The following is a 19,658-nucleotide window of genomic DNA, read 5'->3' on the forward strand; positions in this document are numbered from 1 at the left end:
AAAGTAAACAGTTCTGACTTCCAGAAAAAAGTTTTATGACTTACAGAACTGAGAAAAAGTACCATACCTTGGATATTACCTAACATTGATTTTTTTCTTTCTGAGCTTTTGTCAAGATTAGCTGAGGACAATATTATTTGGTACACAGCATTTGAAATCACTATTTGCCATCTGGCTCATTCTCTCCCACAAAGTCTGAGGGACACTTTCTAATGTCTCATTTGTGTGGCCATTGCTATGAGCTGTTTCATGCACACAACAGGATCAGTGGACTGCAGATGAGATTTCAAAGGGTAGGTTCTATTCTGATTAAGTTAACAACTTTCAAACCATAAACGATAGAACCTGAAATTGTTTTGTGTACCTGGAACAGTTGGCAATCTCCATGGTTGGTCCTTCGCACAGCCAGCCTCCACACTGAGGAGCAGGACTGTCACACACACGTGTCCTGCAGAGGCAGGAGCCAACACTGGCACCATCGGTGTGAGTGCAAGGTTTCCACTGCGACCATGTTCCAAAATGCCCATCCACTGTCAGATTCCTCATCTAGAAACAAACACAACAGAAAGGCTTATCTGAGGCCTGACAGTTCCTTCATACAACCTCTGAATTCTGCAGTACATGGAGGTACAGCCATAAGCCACGACAATAAAAGCCTCCACTGGAGAGGTATACCTTTCGGACAGCAAGCTCCCCTTATAATTTCTGTAGCTGCATAGTTCCCACCACCTCCAACAGATCTGGGCCACTGGATGCCACCGTTATAGCAACAACAATAATCACAACTAACGGTTACCTTTCGCACCATACTTGTCTACAGTGATTCAATAGAAAGTATAGTTCCACTTTCTCGATTATCTTCTGATGACAGTATTCCCTATTTCCTAAAATTTACCTGTGATTAGGAACCTGGATACTGACTGTAAAACAGCATGTGCAAGAATGCGTGTGGAAACCCAAATCTAGATCAAAAGGAAGAGGCAGCAGAGGATAATAGTCCAGGGTAACAAAACTGGATGTATCAACCTCAAATCTCCATGATGAGTGTCTTTTTTTGACAAGTTTTTTGAAGCACGTGTCATATAGCACCATTCCTTAAAAATAAAATGGTTTTAAATATGACTCTTTCTAAACGTTAGATGTAATTATATGTATAAATCCTAAAAACATCTTTAAAAAGCAGCACCTAACCCTACATGATGAGACAGTTTGCTCCCGCTGAAGTCAATTCTCAACACCTTTAGCTGGAAGGGTAGGACCATTCTCATCTTGACTGGAATGTTTCCATCATGCAGCCATAACACATGTTAATAAGAAATCTTTACTGTCCAGTTGAAACAAAATGTGCTAATGGAAATTGCAGCAGCCTCCATGGTTACTGGAACTTATAAAGAAAATGGGACTGGACATGGGGAATTCACCTCTCTTAACAAAGACAGGCTTTCATATTACTAATTCTGTTAGCAAGGTGTTAATCTTGACTAATCTGTGATCATAAATGGAAATGATGGCCACTTTTTCACTTAAATGCTAAAGGATTTGCCTTTTGACTGTCACTTTCAGTCAAAACAGTAGTACTAACAAGTACAGGCTAAATATAGCATTTAAATTCACTCTTAGATAAAAATAAATATGTATCAGTTGTAGTCATGCATATTACATCAAATGTGTAAGAACTTAACACTTTAACATTTGCTTATATACTGAAATAGGAAGTACAGTTGTAGATTGTCATGAATGATCTGAAATGGTGTCTCCCTTTGCTATTTTAAGTATTGCTTCCTTTTAACAGTGGTGAGGGAAGTATACATTTCATTGATAATTTGAAGATACAAGAGATTCGACTACGGTACAAGACATGTTTCCACTGCCACGCTGGTTGCTCGCTGATTCCTTCCACTGTGGTAAAGGTTCCATAATTTCACTATTAATTACATTTTGCATGATTTATTTTTCACAGATACAGCTTCTCCACAGAACAGATATGTGTATATTCTGCCAGCTACAACTGACATAACCATAATTCATCATGTCAAAATTCTGCTGACAGCTGTTTATTGAAAATGACTCACCAACGTTTGCTTGTGCAGAGTATACACTGTTGTTTTTTCGTAAGACAACAGGACATACTTACTTCTAGTTAAGTGATAAGTAAACCCATTCTCTCTTACACTGCTGGTCTAACAAATATATAGTCCATAAACTAGCAATGATATGTCCCCAATCCAATTAATGTCAGAGATGTGAAAATGCCTTTACTGCTTTTTATTTCTATGCTGCACCAAAACATCTTTATTATTGCACTTACAATTATAAACTAAAGCTACAGTTGTCTATGGTTACCATAATTTATAACAAGTGGCAGGGAAAGTATTCATAAAACTTAGCTGAAAGCTTGAGCTCAGAAGCACATACTGATGGCAGGTTTCTCTTTTTTGATTTTTTTCCCCTACTCCTGTACAGATCATCCCACTGCAGTCTCTGCTGTTCCCCATGATTCATCTGCTCTGTCTCTCTATGAATATCTCCCTTTCACAAGTGATATCAAACAATTTCATCATAGGACTATAGGAAAGCAAAATGTACTGATGAGAGACCTTTTTAGCCCTCACCAGAACCTATGCCCATTAACCTTTCACCATCTGACACGCCTCAGGGGGAAAATCACAATGAAGCAGACAATATGGCTGTACTTCCCTGGCCCAGCTACACTCTGCTTTCCCTCTCTACCACCCTGGTTTTGTCACCCTTTCCCTTCTGCAGATACCTCTAGTCCCTTCTTCCTTCTAATGTCCTCCAAATGCCGATCTTCTTTGTCTTGAGCCTCTCTGCACCCACCTTGTCTTCCTGGTTTGTGGCTCTGCACTCTGAGTCGAGGTCACATCTTCAGTGAACCCAGTCCTTAAATCTGCCACGAGCTCTTTGGTTTGAGATTACTCTGTGTAGAATTCAGTGGCTCTGGAGTTTTTCCTGATGCTGCTAATGAATTCAGGTAAGATCCCATACTATACTTTTCCCTGGGTGCAATGTTTGCTACAGCTGTAAAAATAAAGCCATTTCATGCTGCATACTTATGTAAAAAAACCAACAACTTTTTTAAAAACTATTTTTACTTTCCTTGTAAAAGCTTTTTGATAATGTCAGACAGTGTATTTTTAAGTGATGGATTGCAAGTGGTCCCACTGGAAAATATTTTGGCAAAACAATGAACCTTCATTACTATAAAAAATATTCGATGAATAATAGGGATATCTGACCAACTGGAAGAAGCTCAAAGTAGATATATGTGCCATAGCATGAATCACTATCTACATTCATGCACAATTGGTGTAGTCGTGCCAACTGAAGCAATAACCTAAAAAAACAACTTGAGAATTAAATCAAAGCAAGATAACCAAAATAACCACATTTTTCACAAATTAATCACATTTTTCAAAGTTCAGAGAGACGGTAACACAGGTGCTCAGCTACCTCTCCTAGCGCCTTCCCTGCTCTACCATGACATGCCAATAAATATTCAGATATATGAATAATTCCCTAGGAAATAATTTCTCAAGTGCAACTGGTCACACTTGTAATTTTGGGCTAAACTAATGTATAAACAGGCCTCTCTCTCTGATCCGAGTTTAGAAGAAACTGGTCATGCATTAATCTGACAAATTTTCTATAGTGTTAAAAAGATCAGTGTAGTTTTATTAACAATTAAGATATTGGAACCAAATGGAACCAAAAGAGGAAGGGTAGAAGGTTTCTAAGATTCTGTTATGTTCTGCCTGCAACATTATCTGTATATAGCAAATGTCAAGGATGCACATAGCTCAGTTGCCTACAAAATAAAATTCATTACATCTTGTTTTATATATTCTGTGAATACAGCACATAAAAATGCTATAAAAACAAATATTTGAAAGCCTCACTAAGCAAAATTGTAATCGATTGCAGTTTGCCAGAATACAGTGTTATTTTAAAGGAAATTTTCTATGAAGTTTTCAAATTTGCTCAATAAAGTGTTACTTAGAGTTCAGGAGTTTAAGACAGTAAAGTGGTAAACCCATGCTTTTCAATTTATACAGTTAATTCTAAAATTTTCCTTATGTTATGCAATCCCAATCTGCTCAACTCCAAAACTCCTTTGGAGGCTTGCTAAATCTTTTCGTCTCTGATATGCAGAATAAGTCTCACAGCTGTGGATGAATTTCTGAGCAATCCTTTGGTGCTCCCCTGCTTTGACTAGACTGTCAGATCCTACGCAACTGTCATATATAATTATTTTTCCAGTTGAATGGAACAGAATTGAATTCTGCTTTCTAAACCATTCCTCCCCCCTGTCCACCCCCTCTTGGCCTCATGTTTTGTATCTACGAAGAAAATAAGGGCTAATGCCAGAATTCAAAGACTAAGCAGTAGGCAGACTGTTCATGCAAGTATCAACCAACCAACCCATTCCAGTTATCCTTCCTAAAACAGAAACCCAACTAGGCCACCAGCAAACCCTCCACATAACCACATTTAGCCTGTGGGATTACCGCAGGGAGATATGATACACTCTATATACTTGGAAATTAATATACTTGTACAGTGCATCTAGTTACTTGCCAATCAGGGAGACAAGGACTGCACTAGTGACTGAATCCAGACTTTCTGTGAGGCAATGGCTATGTCTATGTTAGCAAGTCGTACTCACATAAACTGCAAATCTGGAAAATAAAACAGTTGGTGTTGAAGACTTGACACATACACGATACGTATTTTGTGGGCTTTACTTTGGACTTGCTTTAGCCATGGATCTGTCGTGGTTTAACCTGGCAGGCAGCCAAACACCACGCAGCCGCTCACTCCCTCCTCCCCCTCCCCCCCCAGTGGGACGGGGAGAGAATTGGAAGGGTAAGAGTGAGAAAAACTCGTGGGTTGAGATAAAGACAGTTTAATAGAACAGAAAAGGGAAAACAATAATAAAGATAGAATATACCAAATGAGTGATGCACAATGCAATTGCTCACCACCCGTGCTGACCAATAACCAAGTAGCCATCCCTACTTCCTGGAACACGCCTATCATTCATATACTGAGCATGATGTCACATGGTATGGAATACCCTGTTGGCCAGGTGGGCTGGCTGTCCTGACTATGTTCCCTCCCATCTTGTGTACCTAGCTCAGTTGGGAGGGCATGAGAGCTGTCCTTGATTAGGAGGGTACTTAGCAACAACTAAAACATCAGTGTGTTATCAACATTCTTCTCATACTAAATCCAAAACACAGCACTAGGAAGAAATTTAACCCTATCCCAGCCGAAACCAGGACAGGATCAAATGCACTGGAGCACATTTTTGGTTTAATTTCATCTGAAAGTAATGTGGCTTGTATGCTTCAAGACTGCTTTGTGATGTGAACCAAAGAATAGTAGATGGGAAAAATCAGAGTATTTGCCCCAAAGTTGCTCCTGATTTGAGCTAAAATGCTAATGCAGATTAATCCAATGCGAGCCTTTTTTATTAGGCCATTATGTGAGAGCATGGATGCAAAGGACAGGACAAGATATTGTTTAACACAACTACTATTTAATGTCAAACACAGACAGTCAGAACACAGGAGCTAGTTCTCAAGGACCTCAGAATCAGTGTAGTGATTTGTATCTATGAGGCTGCTGCAACACATTTAGAGATCAAAAGTGAGAGCTGGAAGAACTTTATACTAATTTTGCTCATCTCTAATTCACTAAACAAAGCCCAGCTTAAGAAAGAGGAGTGTCAGTAAGAAGTTAAAAGGAGCTTGTTAAACACATGGAGAATAGAACATGGATGTCATATAAGCATAAATTCATAGATGCATGTGCTCCAGTGGCGAGTGCGGACAAGTTCAAGAAGTCCTTATTAGCAATGAAAGCAGAATTGAGTTGGAAAGGCTCCCTCTTCATGGGCAGAAGGCAAAGACAAAGCAGCATGAGTCTCCAAAGGAAAGAGCTTAGTAGCACATGGAAGATCCTTCTCAAACCTCTTTTTGTGCTCTTTGGAGTGAAGGAAAAGAATCAATATTAAAACAACAGTGGAACCACATTAAAAAGGAGGGATATAAATCAATTTTGTTGTTTGTTTTTTATTATATTAAATTTATTCAAAATAATTTTTAAAGAAAGTGTTAAGCCACTCTAAATATTAACACTCAGTTTATTATAATTATCACTCCTGTAATTTATGTGAGTGAGATTTAACTCATACAATACACCCTTGCAATTCATGGACTTTGAAAGATGTTATATGGCCTTTTATATTAGCAATAATGATCCTAAAAGAAAAGATTATACCACTAGCGATTAAATTTTTTCAAAGTACAAAATGGAGAAAAATCCTGCAGAGAAAAACATGTCAATATCTCTAATCCTAGTAAATATTTGCTTTCACAGTGGGAACACAGACATTACAGGTAAAAAACGACTACCCTTTGAAAGCACTATAAATAATTTGATTATATTATATAAGTAGTTTGATAAGACATAGAAAACAAACTAAATATCCTATTAAAATCTGAGGAGATGGTCTGAGGAAAATAGCATTAAATAGAGTTTTCTGAGCTTGAAAAATCTATGCCAGCTCATTTTCATGAAATTCACATGGAATCAAAAGTTTTAAGAGATAAATGAATGTATTTGGACTTACTGGACACACAGTAATGCTTTGCTCCCATTGACTCATGCTCAGACTTTCTTCCAGCGTTGTGCACTTCTTCATCACCATGTCCCAGCCACAATAAGGGTCTTGGGATCCAATGCATGCACTGTGAATGAACACCAATCAGAAAACATGAACGTTTATCTTCGTCTGTACCAGCCAAAGATCTCTAAATAACTATGTGGCACCTCTTCATATTTCATAGGCCTAAAACAGATACTGAAATTGATCCCTGTTGTGGTACGGCACAGATGAAATGACAAAACAGAAGAAAAATGAATTTGAATGCCTACACAAAGCTAGGATTTATTTTAAGTACATAGATGAATTTCTGGCCACATGCACGGTATGTCGTCAAGACTGATTATTGTACTTAATTACTAAAGAATTACAGCAATTCCTAAAAAGCATATGTTGTTTGCTCCAAGTAAAGAAGATTTCAGGATTTACAGTTCTTAGTCTTTTCTATCAGTTTTGGAATTATAGTTATCATCTTTGTCAGAAATCAGATGACAATGTCTACTCTCTGAAAAATAGTTAGAAAACCCTCTGATTTGTTTTCTGCACTGCTATAGAATCCCTGGAAATAAGTTCAAAGGGTGGCTGCCATCACGCCTCTCACACATCACATGCTGCCCTAGACATTCCCTCCCAGTGGCACGTGAGGAGGAAAAAAGAAGGTTAGAGAAAAGGATGGTAGTCCAGCTTCCTATAGACTCTGAAAGACCCACTGTACAAAACTAGAAGTTCTTTTCTCTACTAAATGGCAGCTTTCTCTTGCTACCGGTAGGTCAAGCATTAACAGTCAAGGCAATAGCTCTGCAGCTTCACAGCTAAAGATATGTAAGAAAGTAGGTGGAAGTCCCACCATAGTGAAGCATAATACAATTGTTTTAACACTTGTAAAAATACCTATAAATTACACATAAAAATTAATAAATTCAAACATTTTGTCTAGAGTATAAAAAATGCTAGACTGATCATTCTTGTTCAACTCAAATCCATGGGCATTATCATTCTCTTTTTAATTGTCTGTTCACATCACATCTGTGAAGGGCCACAAAGATGATTAAGAGACTGGAGCATCTCTGCTTTGAGGAGAGGTTGAGAGAGCTGGGACTGTTCAGTCTGGAGAAGAGAAGGTTCAGAGGGGATCTCATCAATATGTACGAATACCTGAAGGGAGGGTGCAAAGAAGGGGGAGCCAGGCTCTTTTCAGTTGTGCCCAGGGACAGAACAGGAGGCAATGGGCGCAAACCGAAACACAGGAGGTTCCATCCGAACATCAGGAAACACTTCTTTCACTGTGAGGGTGACTTAGCACTGGCACAGGTTGCCCAGAGAGGTTCTGGAGTCTCCTTCCTTGGAGGAATATGTTTTATTCGTATTTCCATTTATCTCTGTCATTCCTCATGTAGTTCCACACTAACATCAGACAAAACGCAGACTTACTAATTCCCTAGTATGCTATTCCATAATACCATCACAGAGGATTCTTAGTGCTTATAAATTTCAAATTAGTTTCTACAGTACACTTGGCAACGTGGATTGCCAGTACTATGTGGGAGGATAGTTGCCATCTGCAAAATGGGCACAGAGTAAGAGACATAACAGCCAAAACTCCCTAGGTACCCCTAATTAGGCTGTCAGTTAAAGATAAAGCTTTTGGTTTAGGGGATTCAGTGTTCAGAAGAGAGTTCCCACTGATGGCTTTTGCAGCTGTGAGCACTTAGCATTTTTGTAACTCAGGCTGCACATGTTTCTATTTAACTATCTAGAAAGAGAGGAGGAGAATTAATGCAAATTATGGAAAGTTTTAAGTGTTTTGGCCTTCCAGTGTTTGCAAGACAAGATGTTCAGTGATCTCCTTCAGAGTATCTCTGATAAAGCACAGGTCTTATGAAAAAAGAATACAAAAAAAAGTTAAAGGCTGACAAAATGCATAATTGGCAACTTTAGCTGTGCTATTTCTCAAAGTAGAAGGGCTCACTTTTCCAACTTCACTAACCTTTATGTTAAGTGTTAATATTATTAAATGCAGCTATTATGCTTTAGACACTTTTTATTAGAAAATAAAATATTTTAAAAGTCAGTATCCTTTCACTTAGAACCACACTCCCTTTTTCCTGGGAGTAAGCTGATCCTTCTCCCACTCTGCTCTTAGACCCCATTTCCTCTTTTGCTTTTGTTTTCGCATTACTTTCCACTCAGGCAAACCAAAATGGCTTGCACCTTTCATTACAAGTCACTTAGAAGTTGTAAGTAGGCCACTAAAAGCATATTTCGACCGTTCTTCCTGGTATCAGAACAGATCGTAATTTCACGGAAGAAATAAAGTTAAAAAAATGCTGAGAAGTCCTTGTTCAATCACTCTGTGAACATCAAACTTGGTTGTTTCAGTAAGTGAACAGGTTTGGAGAGCACGGTAGCAAGATAAAATGAGGTGAATCTTTTCAGAATTTCGTTAAGAAGGTCCACTGAGCACATGAAAACTATGATTTTAAGTAGTTAATAACTCAGCTAACCTCATGCAGATGACAACGGGCTAAGTGCGAAGAACTTCCTCAACAAATGAGAGGCATTAACAGTCTTCAATAATTTTTTTTTTCTTTCCACTACAATAAATAAATTAATCCTGGAAACATATGAATTATTCCAAACAAAGCAACAGGAAATTTTGTCCAAGAAGTACTCCTCACACAAGAAACTCTAGTTTTGCCTTTTTTTTGTTTTTATAGTGTTCTAATTGATTGTCCCAGTCATTATTATATCTAAGACTCATCCTGTTAAAAGTTTAATTTTTGAAATCTAAATTCAGACAGAAAAATCATACCACAAAAATGTAGTTAAGCATCATCACCCTCCTTCTGGCATTTCAGTTCACCATGCCAGATATATTCATGAAATGAGGCAGGACCTGGCTTAAATAGCTGCCCTGTTCTCAGGTATTGGCACGACAGTCCTTTTCTGTTCTCCTCCCTGCCTCACATCTCAGAGGATTTTCTTCTTTATTTCTTTTAGATCACTTGCTTAGATCACCAATATCTCTGAAAATATTTCTTTTAAATGAAAGAAATAAGAAATGTAATATGTGGGTAAATTTTTATCTGCATTTGCTTAATTATGTCACCTTTTGAAACCATTTTCTTTCCTTTGAGGGATAATTTAATGTGTGAATAACAGCAGCTAATTATTTTGATCTGCTATGCCTAGATAAAAAAAGAAAAGAAACAGATAACAAAATAAGCTTACAGATAGAAAATGAGGATAGAATAAAGTTTCTAAGTATGAAAATATCAGAACCTCTATCTGAAGTGTGAAATTTAAAGGGACTATTATTAACTCGCAATTATGTGTCCTTACTGTCCTCCATCAATGAAAATTTTACATTGTTTTAACACTTTTTTAATGAATGTCTCTCCCAAGAGACAGTAGCAGAGGAACAGCTTCAGTGTATACATGAAATAACACAAGAAATTGTAAAAAATGGCTGTCAAATTGTAAGTAAGGAAAGTCGAAAATTAGATACCCCTACCCATCTTTATCCCTTTCTCCTCCTAAATCTCTGTCTAAATTAAAGCCATTTTAGATGCTACTGTTGAAAAATTAGATAAATTTGAAATTAGTATTACGTCTTTCAGTTGACAGGGCCCTTTTCAGATAGTGACACTGGAAGTAGCAGAGCTGGATAATATATTAGCCATCTTGTCTCTGGAAGTCTACCTTACATCTCAATTCCACCAGAGATTAAAATGAATGTTTTGTCTGTCAATTCGAGTAGGCACCAGCCCACATCTCTAAGACTTCACCTGATTTGTCCCAGCACTGCTAAAACTAGCAATTCTGTGCAGGAAGGAAATTCAGGAATAAAAGTGAATTGGTTCATTCTAAGACTCTTGATGCCACTTACCCTGTCGAGTCAGCACTCTCTACAAAAACATTAAACAGCTTTTGGCTTCTACTGATTGATTCTAATTTTCCTCTACATTGTTGTCATTTCACATTTTTTACCAAACGTAAATGATAGGTAGTTGAGTGTCTCTCCTGCAAGGCATTCATTTGGCTGCGGTGGTTCGGTATGCCTACTGACAGTCATGCAACACTTAATGGATTTTGACTGACTAGTAACAGAACCACAAGTCACCCCACTCTAAAGCAAGCCAGCAATAGCAGGTCATTTTCTTCAGCTTTGTAATTATCACCAAGCAGGCTAGCAAAACTGCTCTACTTCAGTTACATTTGAGATTATTTATTCAGACAGAAAATGAGGCAGAAATGAACACCATTCAGAGCAAAATATATAAAAAACCCCATACAATTTTAGACTAAAAAGAATTTATTATGTGTGCTCCAAAGAACAAAAAAAACCTTAAGATTAAAAGCTATATCCTGATACCATTGATTTCAAAGAGATTTTTAAATCTCCTTTCAGGGGAACAATATATTCCCATATCAATACATGTGGTAAGTGCTAATCAGATATCCTCTTGAGCTGTAACATTTTATTCAGAGAATGTATAAAAATAAGAGGTGCATCTTCTGAGACTGTTCAATGAAACATTTTTCTGTCTTTACCTATAGACAGCATTTTGAATAACAGAGGATATTTGAGTCTCCTGACCCTTTCAAATTGTTTCTACTGAGATAGCCATGCCTACCTAGTTCTAGTTACTGTCAACTGTGATCTGGACACTTTGTGTACCAGGAACTGAACTGGGGTCACCATCTTACTTCACAGAAGCCAGATTCCTCACTGCGAATTTGAAGAGACAACTGAAGATAAAAGCCTGTCTCATGTTCCAAATGCACTGTGTTATCTACCTCTGAATGAATACACAAATCTGATACCGGACTTCCGTACACAGGTACCTTTTGGTGTTTTCATCACTACTGGTTTTGTAGACATATATAGGTGTGTACATATAGATAAGTGCAGTGAAGAACAGGGATCTAAAGATATAGATGAATGATCCAGAAGAACATAAATGGTAGGCACACAATTTATAAAGTCCTAGGAGCTCAAACTCAGATGTGTGTCAAATATTCAGAATCCTGCTTAACCCTTGCCTGTACCGTTAAGAAAAATCAAATCCTTTAGTCATCTCAGCTACTCTGTGTGGACTACTATTGCTTCCTCATACCTGAATTTCTATAAGGCAACCAAAATCCATCTAGGTATGATTCAATCTTGCAGCATGCACTGACAATACTAGCCTTAAATTTACAAGCTCCTCCCTTCAAATCCAGAATCAGGAATTTATGTATAATTTTTTTAGTAAAATTGGCATGCTCTCTAAAAGAGAAGATAGGCTTGCCATTCATTGTAAAGAAATAACATCTGAGGTCTCCATCCATGTCAATCAGCCAAGACAAAGCTACCAGCCCTCTGATTAGGGGGTAGGAGCCTGGAAATGCTGGCACCACCAGGTGCAGCTAGGGTTTTCAGAGCCCTTTTAATGGGCTGAAAACAGAGACTGCAAATCTGTGGTTGGCAAATAGGCTCTGAAAATCTGAGCTACCTACACAGCAAGGAAACCCAAGAGCAACAGATTTCGGCATTTTCCCACAAGTTGATGTGTTCCTAGATCAGAACAGCAGTAACAGTGATTGCCCAGGCTAGACACATTTGCTTCCACGTGGCATCCCCATGTCTTTAAAAGACCTGCACGTCTTTAGCAGGTATAAATATAAACAGAGTACACAACTCCCATATCCTTTTAGTCAACTGTAATCTAGGTTCTTTTGAATTTAAATGTTGAGGTTAACTTTACACTAGAATATGAGTCAATTCTAAAGAGAGCAGGCCCAAATTTAAGATGTACAACTTGACTCCTTAAAAGTACTAACCAGATAGCAGGTATCTCAACATTTTGAGGGCACCGTTACCTCTCATTCCAGAAGTAACTGTAGATACCTCCACTGGCCTGACAACGTATTATGAGGACCAGATGGCCTTTAAAGCCACTCAGTTTGGGCTCGTAGAATGGGAGCATCCAAACTCCCGTCCTGGAATTCTGCCCACAGTTCATTCTACTGCATCAAGAATTCTCTCTCTCTTAATACATTCAGGTCAATAGTGGACTCCAAACTCGGATGTTAATTTCCTGTAAAACTTCAAATAAATGAAAATGCCCACAAAAAGATTATAGAATATTAAGAGAGCTGCAAATAATTCTCATGAGAAAACAACTGGTGTGTAACGCAGAGCACTGTAAATTGAGATGCATAGGATATGTGCTGGCCTGACTACACAGCAGTCCAGTATCTGATATGTTAAATTATTTTACAATAAAAAACCTTCCATATTTGCCTTTGTTTGTTTATTTGCTTGTTTTTAAACCATCCAGTGCCTTTAACTTCTGTTTCCAGAGAATACACTTGCCAAGTATCAAATGACTGGTGAAATGATCTCTTGGAAAGTGGGTTGCTTTAAATATGTCAAGTGATTTTCAAGAAAAACTTAACAGTAACTACACTGAACTTAAAATTCCTCAACCTTTTGGTATTTTTTAAAGCAAAGAAATGAATTACATCATGACATATGAAAACCACATGCCTGTTTTAAATTTTTATTTCTTAGATGACTTCTTTGTTTAAAACAATATCCTACTAATAAAATCTGAAATGCAAATATGTAGTCAAGTCCATCTGGTTTTCTTACAACTTTGCAAATTAAAAGAAAAAGACATTTTCCTTTGTCCTCATAGGGTACTGCACTAAATACATTGGGAGCAGGCTGTAAAATTCTACCTGCTTATCAAAATTCCTTCTTGTTTGCCAAAAAAGTTTGTTTACAATACAATACATACATGAATAGATTGCACACTTTAAAGAGTTGTGACTAAGTATTTCAGGTGCAGCAAAATGTAAATGTTTGTCTCTGATGCATTTTGTGGGCCACATAGACAAAGAAAGTTTCTGGAAAAACCTTGGTCCTCACAGAGAAAGAAAGAAAGAAATATAGGTCAACCTCAGATCTGTAGAGCTTCAGTTGATTCCCCTCCCCAGTATGGGACTAATATTCTATTTCTTTTGAGTGAGGAAGACTTTCAACTGTGTTTCAACTGAGCTGGAAGACAGGGACGGCGAGCAGAATAAACCCCCCATAATCCAAGAGGAAGCAGTTAATGACCTGCTACGCCACCTGGATGCTCACAAGTCTATGGGGCCGGATGGGATCCACCTGAGGGTACTGAGGGAGCTGGCGGAGGAGCTTGCCAAGCCACTCTCCAGCAGTCCTGGTTAAAAGGAGAGGTCCAGGACAACTGGAGGCTTGCCAATGTGACGCCCATCTACGAGAAGGGCCGGAAGGAGGATCCGGGGAACTACAGGCCGGTCAGCCTGACCTCGGTGCCGGGGAAGATTATGGAGCAGTTTGTCTTGAGGGTGCTCACAAGCCATGTGCGGGACAACCAGGGGATCAGACCCAGCCAGCACGGGTTCATGGAAGGCAGGTCCTGCTTGACCAACCTGATCTCTTTCTATGACCAGGTGACCCACCTCGTGGATGAGGGAAAGGCTGTGGATGTGGTCTACCTGGACTTCAGTTAAGCCTTTGACACTGTCTCCCACAGCATTCTCCTAGAGAAGCTGGCGGCTCACGGCCTAGACAGGTACACTCTTCGCTGGGTAAAAAACTGGCTGGACGGCCGAGCCCAGAGAGTTGTGGTGAACGGAGTTAAATCCAGTTGGCGGCCGGTCACGAGCGGTGTTCCCCAGGGCTCAGTACTGGGGCCGGTCCTGTTCAATATCTTTATCAATGATCTGGATGAGGGGATCGAGTGCTCCCTCAGTAAGTTTGCAGACGACACCAAGTTGGGCGGGAGTGTTGATCTGCTGGAGGGTAGGAAGGCTCTGCAGAGGGACCTGGACAGGCTGGATCGATGGGCTGAGGCCAACTGTATGAGGTTCAACAAGGCCAAGTGCCGGGTCCTGCACTTCGGCCACAACAACCCCAGGCAACGCTACAGGCTTGGGGAAGAGTGGCTGGAAAGCTGCCCAGAGGAAAAGGACCTGGGGGTGCTGGTCGACAGTCGGCCGAACATGAGCCGGCAGTGTGCCCAGGTGGCCAAGAAGGCCAACGGCATCCTGGCCTGTAACAGAAATAGTGTGGCCAGCAGGAGCAGGGAGGTGATCGTGCCCCTGTACTCGGCACTGGTGAGGCCGCACCTCGAATACTGTGTTCAGTTTTGGGCCCCTCACTACAAGAAGGACATGGAGGTGCTGGAGCATGTCCAGAGAAGGGCAACAAAGCTGGTGAAGGGTCTGGAGCACAAGTCTTATGAGGAGCGGCTGAGGGAACTGGGACTGTTTAGTTTGGAGAAGAGGAGGCTGAGGGGAGACCTCATCGCCCTCTCCAACTACCTGAAAGGAGGTTGTAGCGAGGTGGGTGTTGGTCTCTTCTCCCAAGTAACTAGCGATAGGACGAGAGGAAATGGCCTCAAGTTGCGCCAAGGGAGGTTTAGATTGGACATTAGGAAAAATTTCTTTACTGAAAGAGTGGTTAAGCCTTGGAACAGGCTGCCCAGGGAAGTGGTTGAGTCACCATCCCTGGAAGTATTTAAAAGACGTATAGATGAGGCGCTTAGGGACATGGTGTAGTGGGCATGGTGGTGTTAGGTTGATGGTTGGATTCGATGATCTTAGAGGCTTTTTCCAACCTTAATGATTCTATGATTCTATTTCATAGTTTTGCTGACTTTACTAGTGTTCTCATAAGTTCATACCAATTGAAGATAATTTTGCAGTGTATCTAATATCTAAAAAAAGACTTCACATTTTTAAAATGTGCTTATAATCTAGTCTTGCCCCCAGGATTACGGTTTATCCTAGTTTGGGAAATTCATGAAGATTCTGATTCTGGAATATTACTCTGGAATTACTAATTCAGATTAGGCCTCTACATTCTCATGTAGCAGTGTGTTTCTCCAATTTAAACTGGAGTAATGCTTGCATATTTTGATATAAGGAAATCCACCTGGATATCCAAAAATAACTAGTCTGGAACGATTATTTCAAAACAGCAATTTCAATTCCATGTGTTGGCAAGCCCTTCTGGACACATTAGCATCTAGTAATAGTTTAGACCACATTATTGGTTGTTAACTTGTATAATATTAGTATACAGGAATCATTATTCTGCTATGTAATGATAGCCACAGTGTTTTCTTCCCAGGAAAACAGGTTTGTTTTCTAACTAAGTGCGAGAGTACTTCTGAGGAAGCAACGTCTATAGCCAAGGAAAAATAAAGGAATGCAACAGTGGTTGAAATACTTAATCCAATAAGTTCTAGGAATGAAATAAAGCACAACCAAATTTGCAATAATTGTTTTCTTCTGTTAGTTAATCCAGTACCCCTCTTATTACTGTGCTGCTACAGTCATCTTTTGTATATGTACAGATTGCGTATCTGGTTAACAACGAAGCCAAAATAGAAATGATGGAGTACAAAGACAGAAAAGTCAGGGTTACAGTAGAATAGCTATGATAACATTACTTAGCAAAACAATCTTGTGATCCAATAATATTTTAAGCATATAATGTAAAAAACAACACTCAAAAATTTCCGAAAGTTGTTTTTTAACACCAGAGAAGTCACTATTTGTAGTGACTTCAGCTTTTAGCAGATGGCACTATTACTTAGACATAACATCATAGTAAGATTAGTTTTCAAGCCTTGTAAGTGTGTGAAACCTATCTTCCATCAGAAATACCAATTCTTGACCCTTGCTTGGTAAGATTTTGCAGAACATTGGGCTGATACAACCTTTCATTAACCCTACTTTCATTACTGATGCACTGAAAACTCCAGTACTAATTATTACATCGACAAATTTGCCTCAGAGAAATCACTGCCATCCAAGGTTCCTTTTGAAGGCTACAGCTGCCAATAAAAGAAAGCCGACTGGTTCTTTGTTTCAGGGGATGGAGTCTTTATAGATCTTACTCCTTATTACAGATGCTTAGGGCCTTCAAAGTAAATAGCAAACACTGCAACTTTAGGGAATTTAATAGTTATCTTCTCATGATAATCATTCTATTTATCTCGCATTACAGTTAATTAGCGGGTATACAAAAGTCAGTTGTGCTTTATGCTTGGCCTATTCAACGCCGAAGAAGTACAGAGAGTTCGAGAATTCTTAGTGAAAATAATAGCTACAGTGAATAATGTTGATGGTCTTCCGTAAAAGTTTGATAAACATGTGTGAATTACAATACCCAGGTGATAATAACCTGGTCAAATCTTAAGGATCTTCCCCAGGGAGAGCAGAACTAAGGTAACTGCTCTGCGGTTTCCTCCTGGAGCATGAAGACACCAGGGCTTTTTGGAAGACTCTAAGAATTCACATGGCCCAAACTATTTTTCCCTAGCTGATTCCTGAAAACAGCAGGATTATGACAGGATGTTCTAAACTATTCAGCCATCAGCAGAAGTCTGTGGGAGACCCCCTCCATGAAAACTGTCAATCCAAATAACTAACAGGGGCAACTCATAAACAACGAAAACATGATGGTGTAATGGAAAGTGCTGAGCAACCCAAACTACAGGTGTGACAACAGGCTCTGCTTGTGGTATGGTCTGCTGTCACAGCAATAAAGTGCTCTGAACTGCACCTAGAACACCAAAAAAAAAAAAAAATCAAATTTAGTCTCCAAATGTAAAACAATATTTTCAAGGGCCTTCACTAACAGGGTCTGTGGGAGCGGAGCCATGAGCTGGTAGAACAGGACTGTCCTGAATCAGACGGAATGTCTGTCAGAGACAACATCATGTCACAGAGGACTCCACCACAAGAAAGTGCTGGAGGAACAGATTTATAAGGAAATACGAATTAGCTAAATATGTACAGAGTATCAGAGTGATAATCAAGGAGACATAATAAACTACAAATAAAAGCAATAACCACATGCTTTAGAGGCTGGTACGTGAAGATAGAACAAGGAATAATGAAATAAAAATAAAAAATAGACAATCTTAAGAAAATTATCTTGACATAGAGATATTAGCTTGTGGAACAGTCTGCTGAGCAGAGAGACTGAAGTTGCATTGTCTGAAACCCTTGCAATAAACCTAAACAAAAAGATTAGAAAAGATTAAATGGTGAGCACTCTGCCATTGACACAAAAAGGCAGGACAGATGAGCTCATACATCTTCAGCCTTTTGGGTTTTTTAAGGCTGTTATTTATACACAAACATGCTCTATTTCTCAAAAATTATGTGAAGTAGATATTAAAGACTACACATGCCCTTGATCTGGGGAAAAACTCCAGTTATTATTGATGGAAGTTCAGAATATAACCTTGGCACAGCTATACAGCCCTAAGTATGATAAATGTGAATAGATAAAATTAAAATAATCCAAAAAAAAGAATCACAATGCCCCAAGGCATTTTCCTTAGGTAAGGTTTACTCATTACTCTATTTACCCATTGCTATAGTATAGAAGTAATAGTTGGCAACATATAACAAGAACATGAGTATTAAAGCACCCAGCAATGCAGTGATGAAGTTTCAGATGTTTCATTACCTAGTGAAATTTATAGCCCCAAGTAAGGTACCTACACTCTCTCCACCTGTAGAGAACCAAATATGCTTGAAATCCAGCATAAACCAAGAAAAAACTAGTCAAGCCAAAAGTAAGTGATAGGTGAGAGAAAGATTATGTCTGCGTTTTCCAAACCATCTGAGTCTCTAATGATAGATGACGAAGAAATGTCTTATTTCATCTAGTTCACAGCTGTAAATCCTCTCCTTTCTCACAAAATAGAGCTAGAATTGCTGGTAAACTCTTTAACCAGGAAGAAAGCATGGATGGTAACCCTTTTGGTGCAATGGATCTTTAATAATTCCAGGCAAACTGATACAACTACAAAAGACAGGACTGAAAAACCCCACAAGTAATAATTTTATCTCCTTTTAAGTAAGCCCTTCCAGTGGAAGATGAGACTTCGCATACCTCTGGGCAGAGGAATAAATTATCAATTCAGCAGGATTTGAGTCATTTAACTACCGTTCTACTCAGCAAAATGGGAACAGCACCACCACTTTTTTTTTTTTTTTAAACACTCTTAAAATCTAGTCAGTTAGACCCCCCTGCTCAAAAAGGGAGGAGAATGCCTAGCCTGCAGCCGTGTATGGGGTCTATGATTTTAGACAGCGGTCCCACCCTGCGAGGGCAGAAGCACGTTTGTGTCCTGCAGTCGGGGTAGCACTGATCGGCCTCGGCAATTGTCCTGACAGAAGCACAGGTACCAGTTAAGCAGGTGCTCTGTAAGTCTCACCTCTAGATTTTGGAGTTCACATCTCACTAATTACATAATAAGGCTCCAGCCTTGAAATGTTTCAAGCAGAGTGTACATTTGGTGTAAATACGGGACACCCGTATTATTGAGCTCTCTGTGTTTACAGAGTCCCTAAGAAAACAGAGGATACCAGCCCAATCTCCCTTTCTGAAATAAACACATCTGCTTAGGAAAACATGTTTAATGTCTCGTACAACCAGAACGGCATAATCATGTCATATTCAAGAAAAGAGAGAAGCACAAGAATATGTCATTATATTTTTCCTTCTCCAGATATACACGCATGCACCCCTCCCTCTCCCAAAATACAAGTCCCTTCACTTCACGAAAAGCACAAAACAAAACAAAAAGGGCTACAGGACCACCACACATCCTGTTTCAACTCGCTAAACCAAAGAAAGGTGAAACTTGGTCCTATGTTGGCCCCTAAACCAACCAACAGCTTGAGGCAGAGACTTGCCTATATATAACTTTTCCTTAAAGTGAGCTTTGCAGAACCTCCAATGGGGCTTTGAGTGTCCTATCGCTGCTATTTTAGTAGAAAATACCTAAAATATGCTACATAAACAAAAGGGGCTGGTAAAGAACTGTAAATAAGGAGAAACTCCCCTTCCCTGGTCTACTCCAGTTTCCCAGGGTACAGCTTTTCCTTCAGTCTTGTCCTCAACCCAGTAGCCTTTCACTGG

General features: G+C 39.3%; 1 protein-coding gene across 2 annotated transcripts in view; it reads right to left on the reverse strand.

The window, feature by feature from the left end:
• SEMA5A (semaphorin 5A) overlaps positions 1-19,658 on the reverse strand; it is a 352,567-nt gene that overhangs the window by 86,033 nt on the left and 246,876 nt on the right. For both annotated transcript variants that reach the window (XM_075142440.1, XM_075142441.1), the window contains 2 exons: positions 6,656-6,773; positions 365-546 (listed from right to left, as the gene is read on the reverse strand). In XM_075142440.1, the coding sequence (XP_074998541.1) occupies positions 365-546; positions 6,656-6,773 (300 nt within the window). The remainder of the gene's footprint in view (positions 1-364; positions 547-6,655; positions 6,774-19,658) is intronic.

The sequence above is a fragment of the Calonectris borealis genome, chromosome 2 (assembly GCF_964195595.1).
Source record: "Calonectris borealis chromosome 2, bCalBor7.hap1.2, whole genome shotgun sequence".
NCBI lineage: Eukaryota > Metazoa > Chordata > Aves > Procellariiformes > Procellariidae > Calonectris > Calonectris borealis.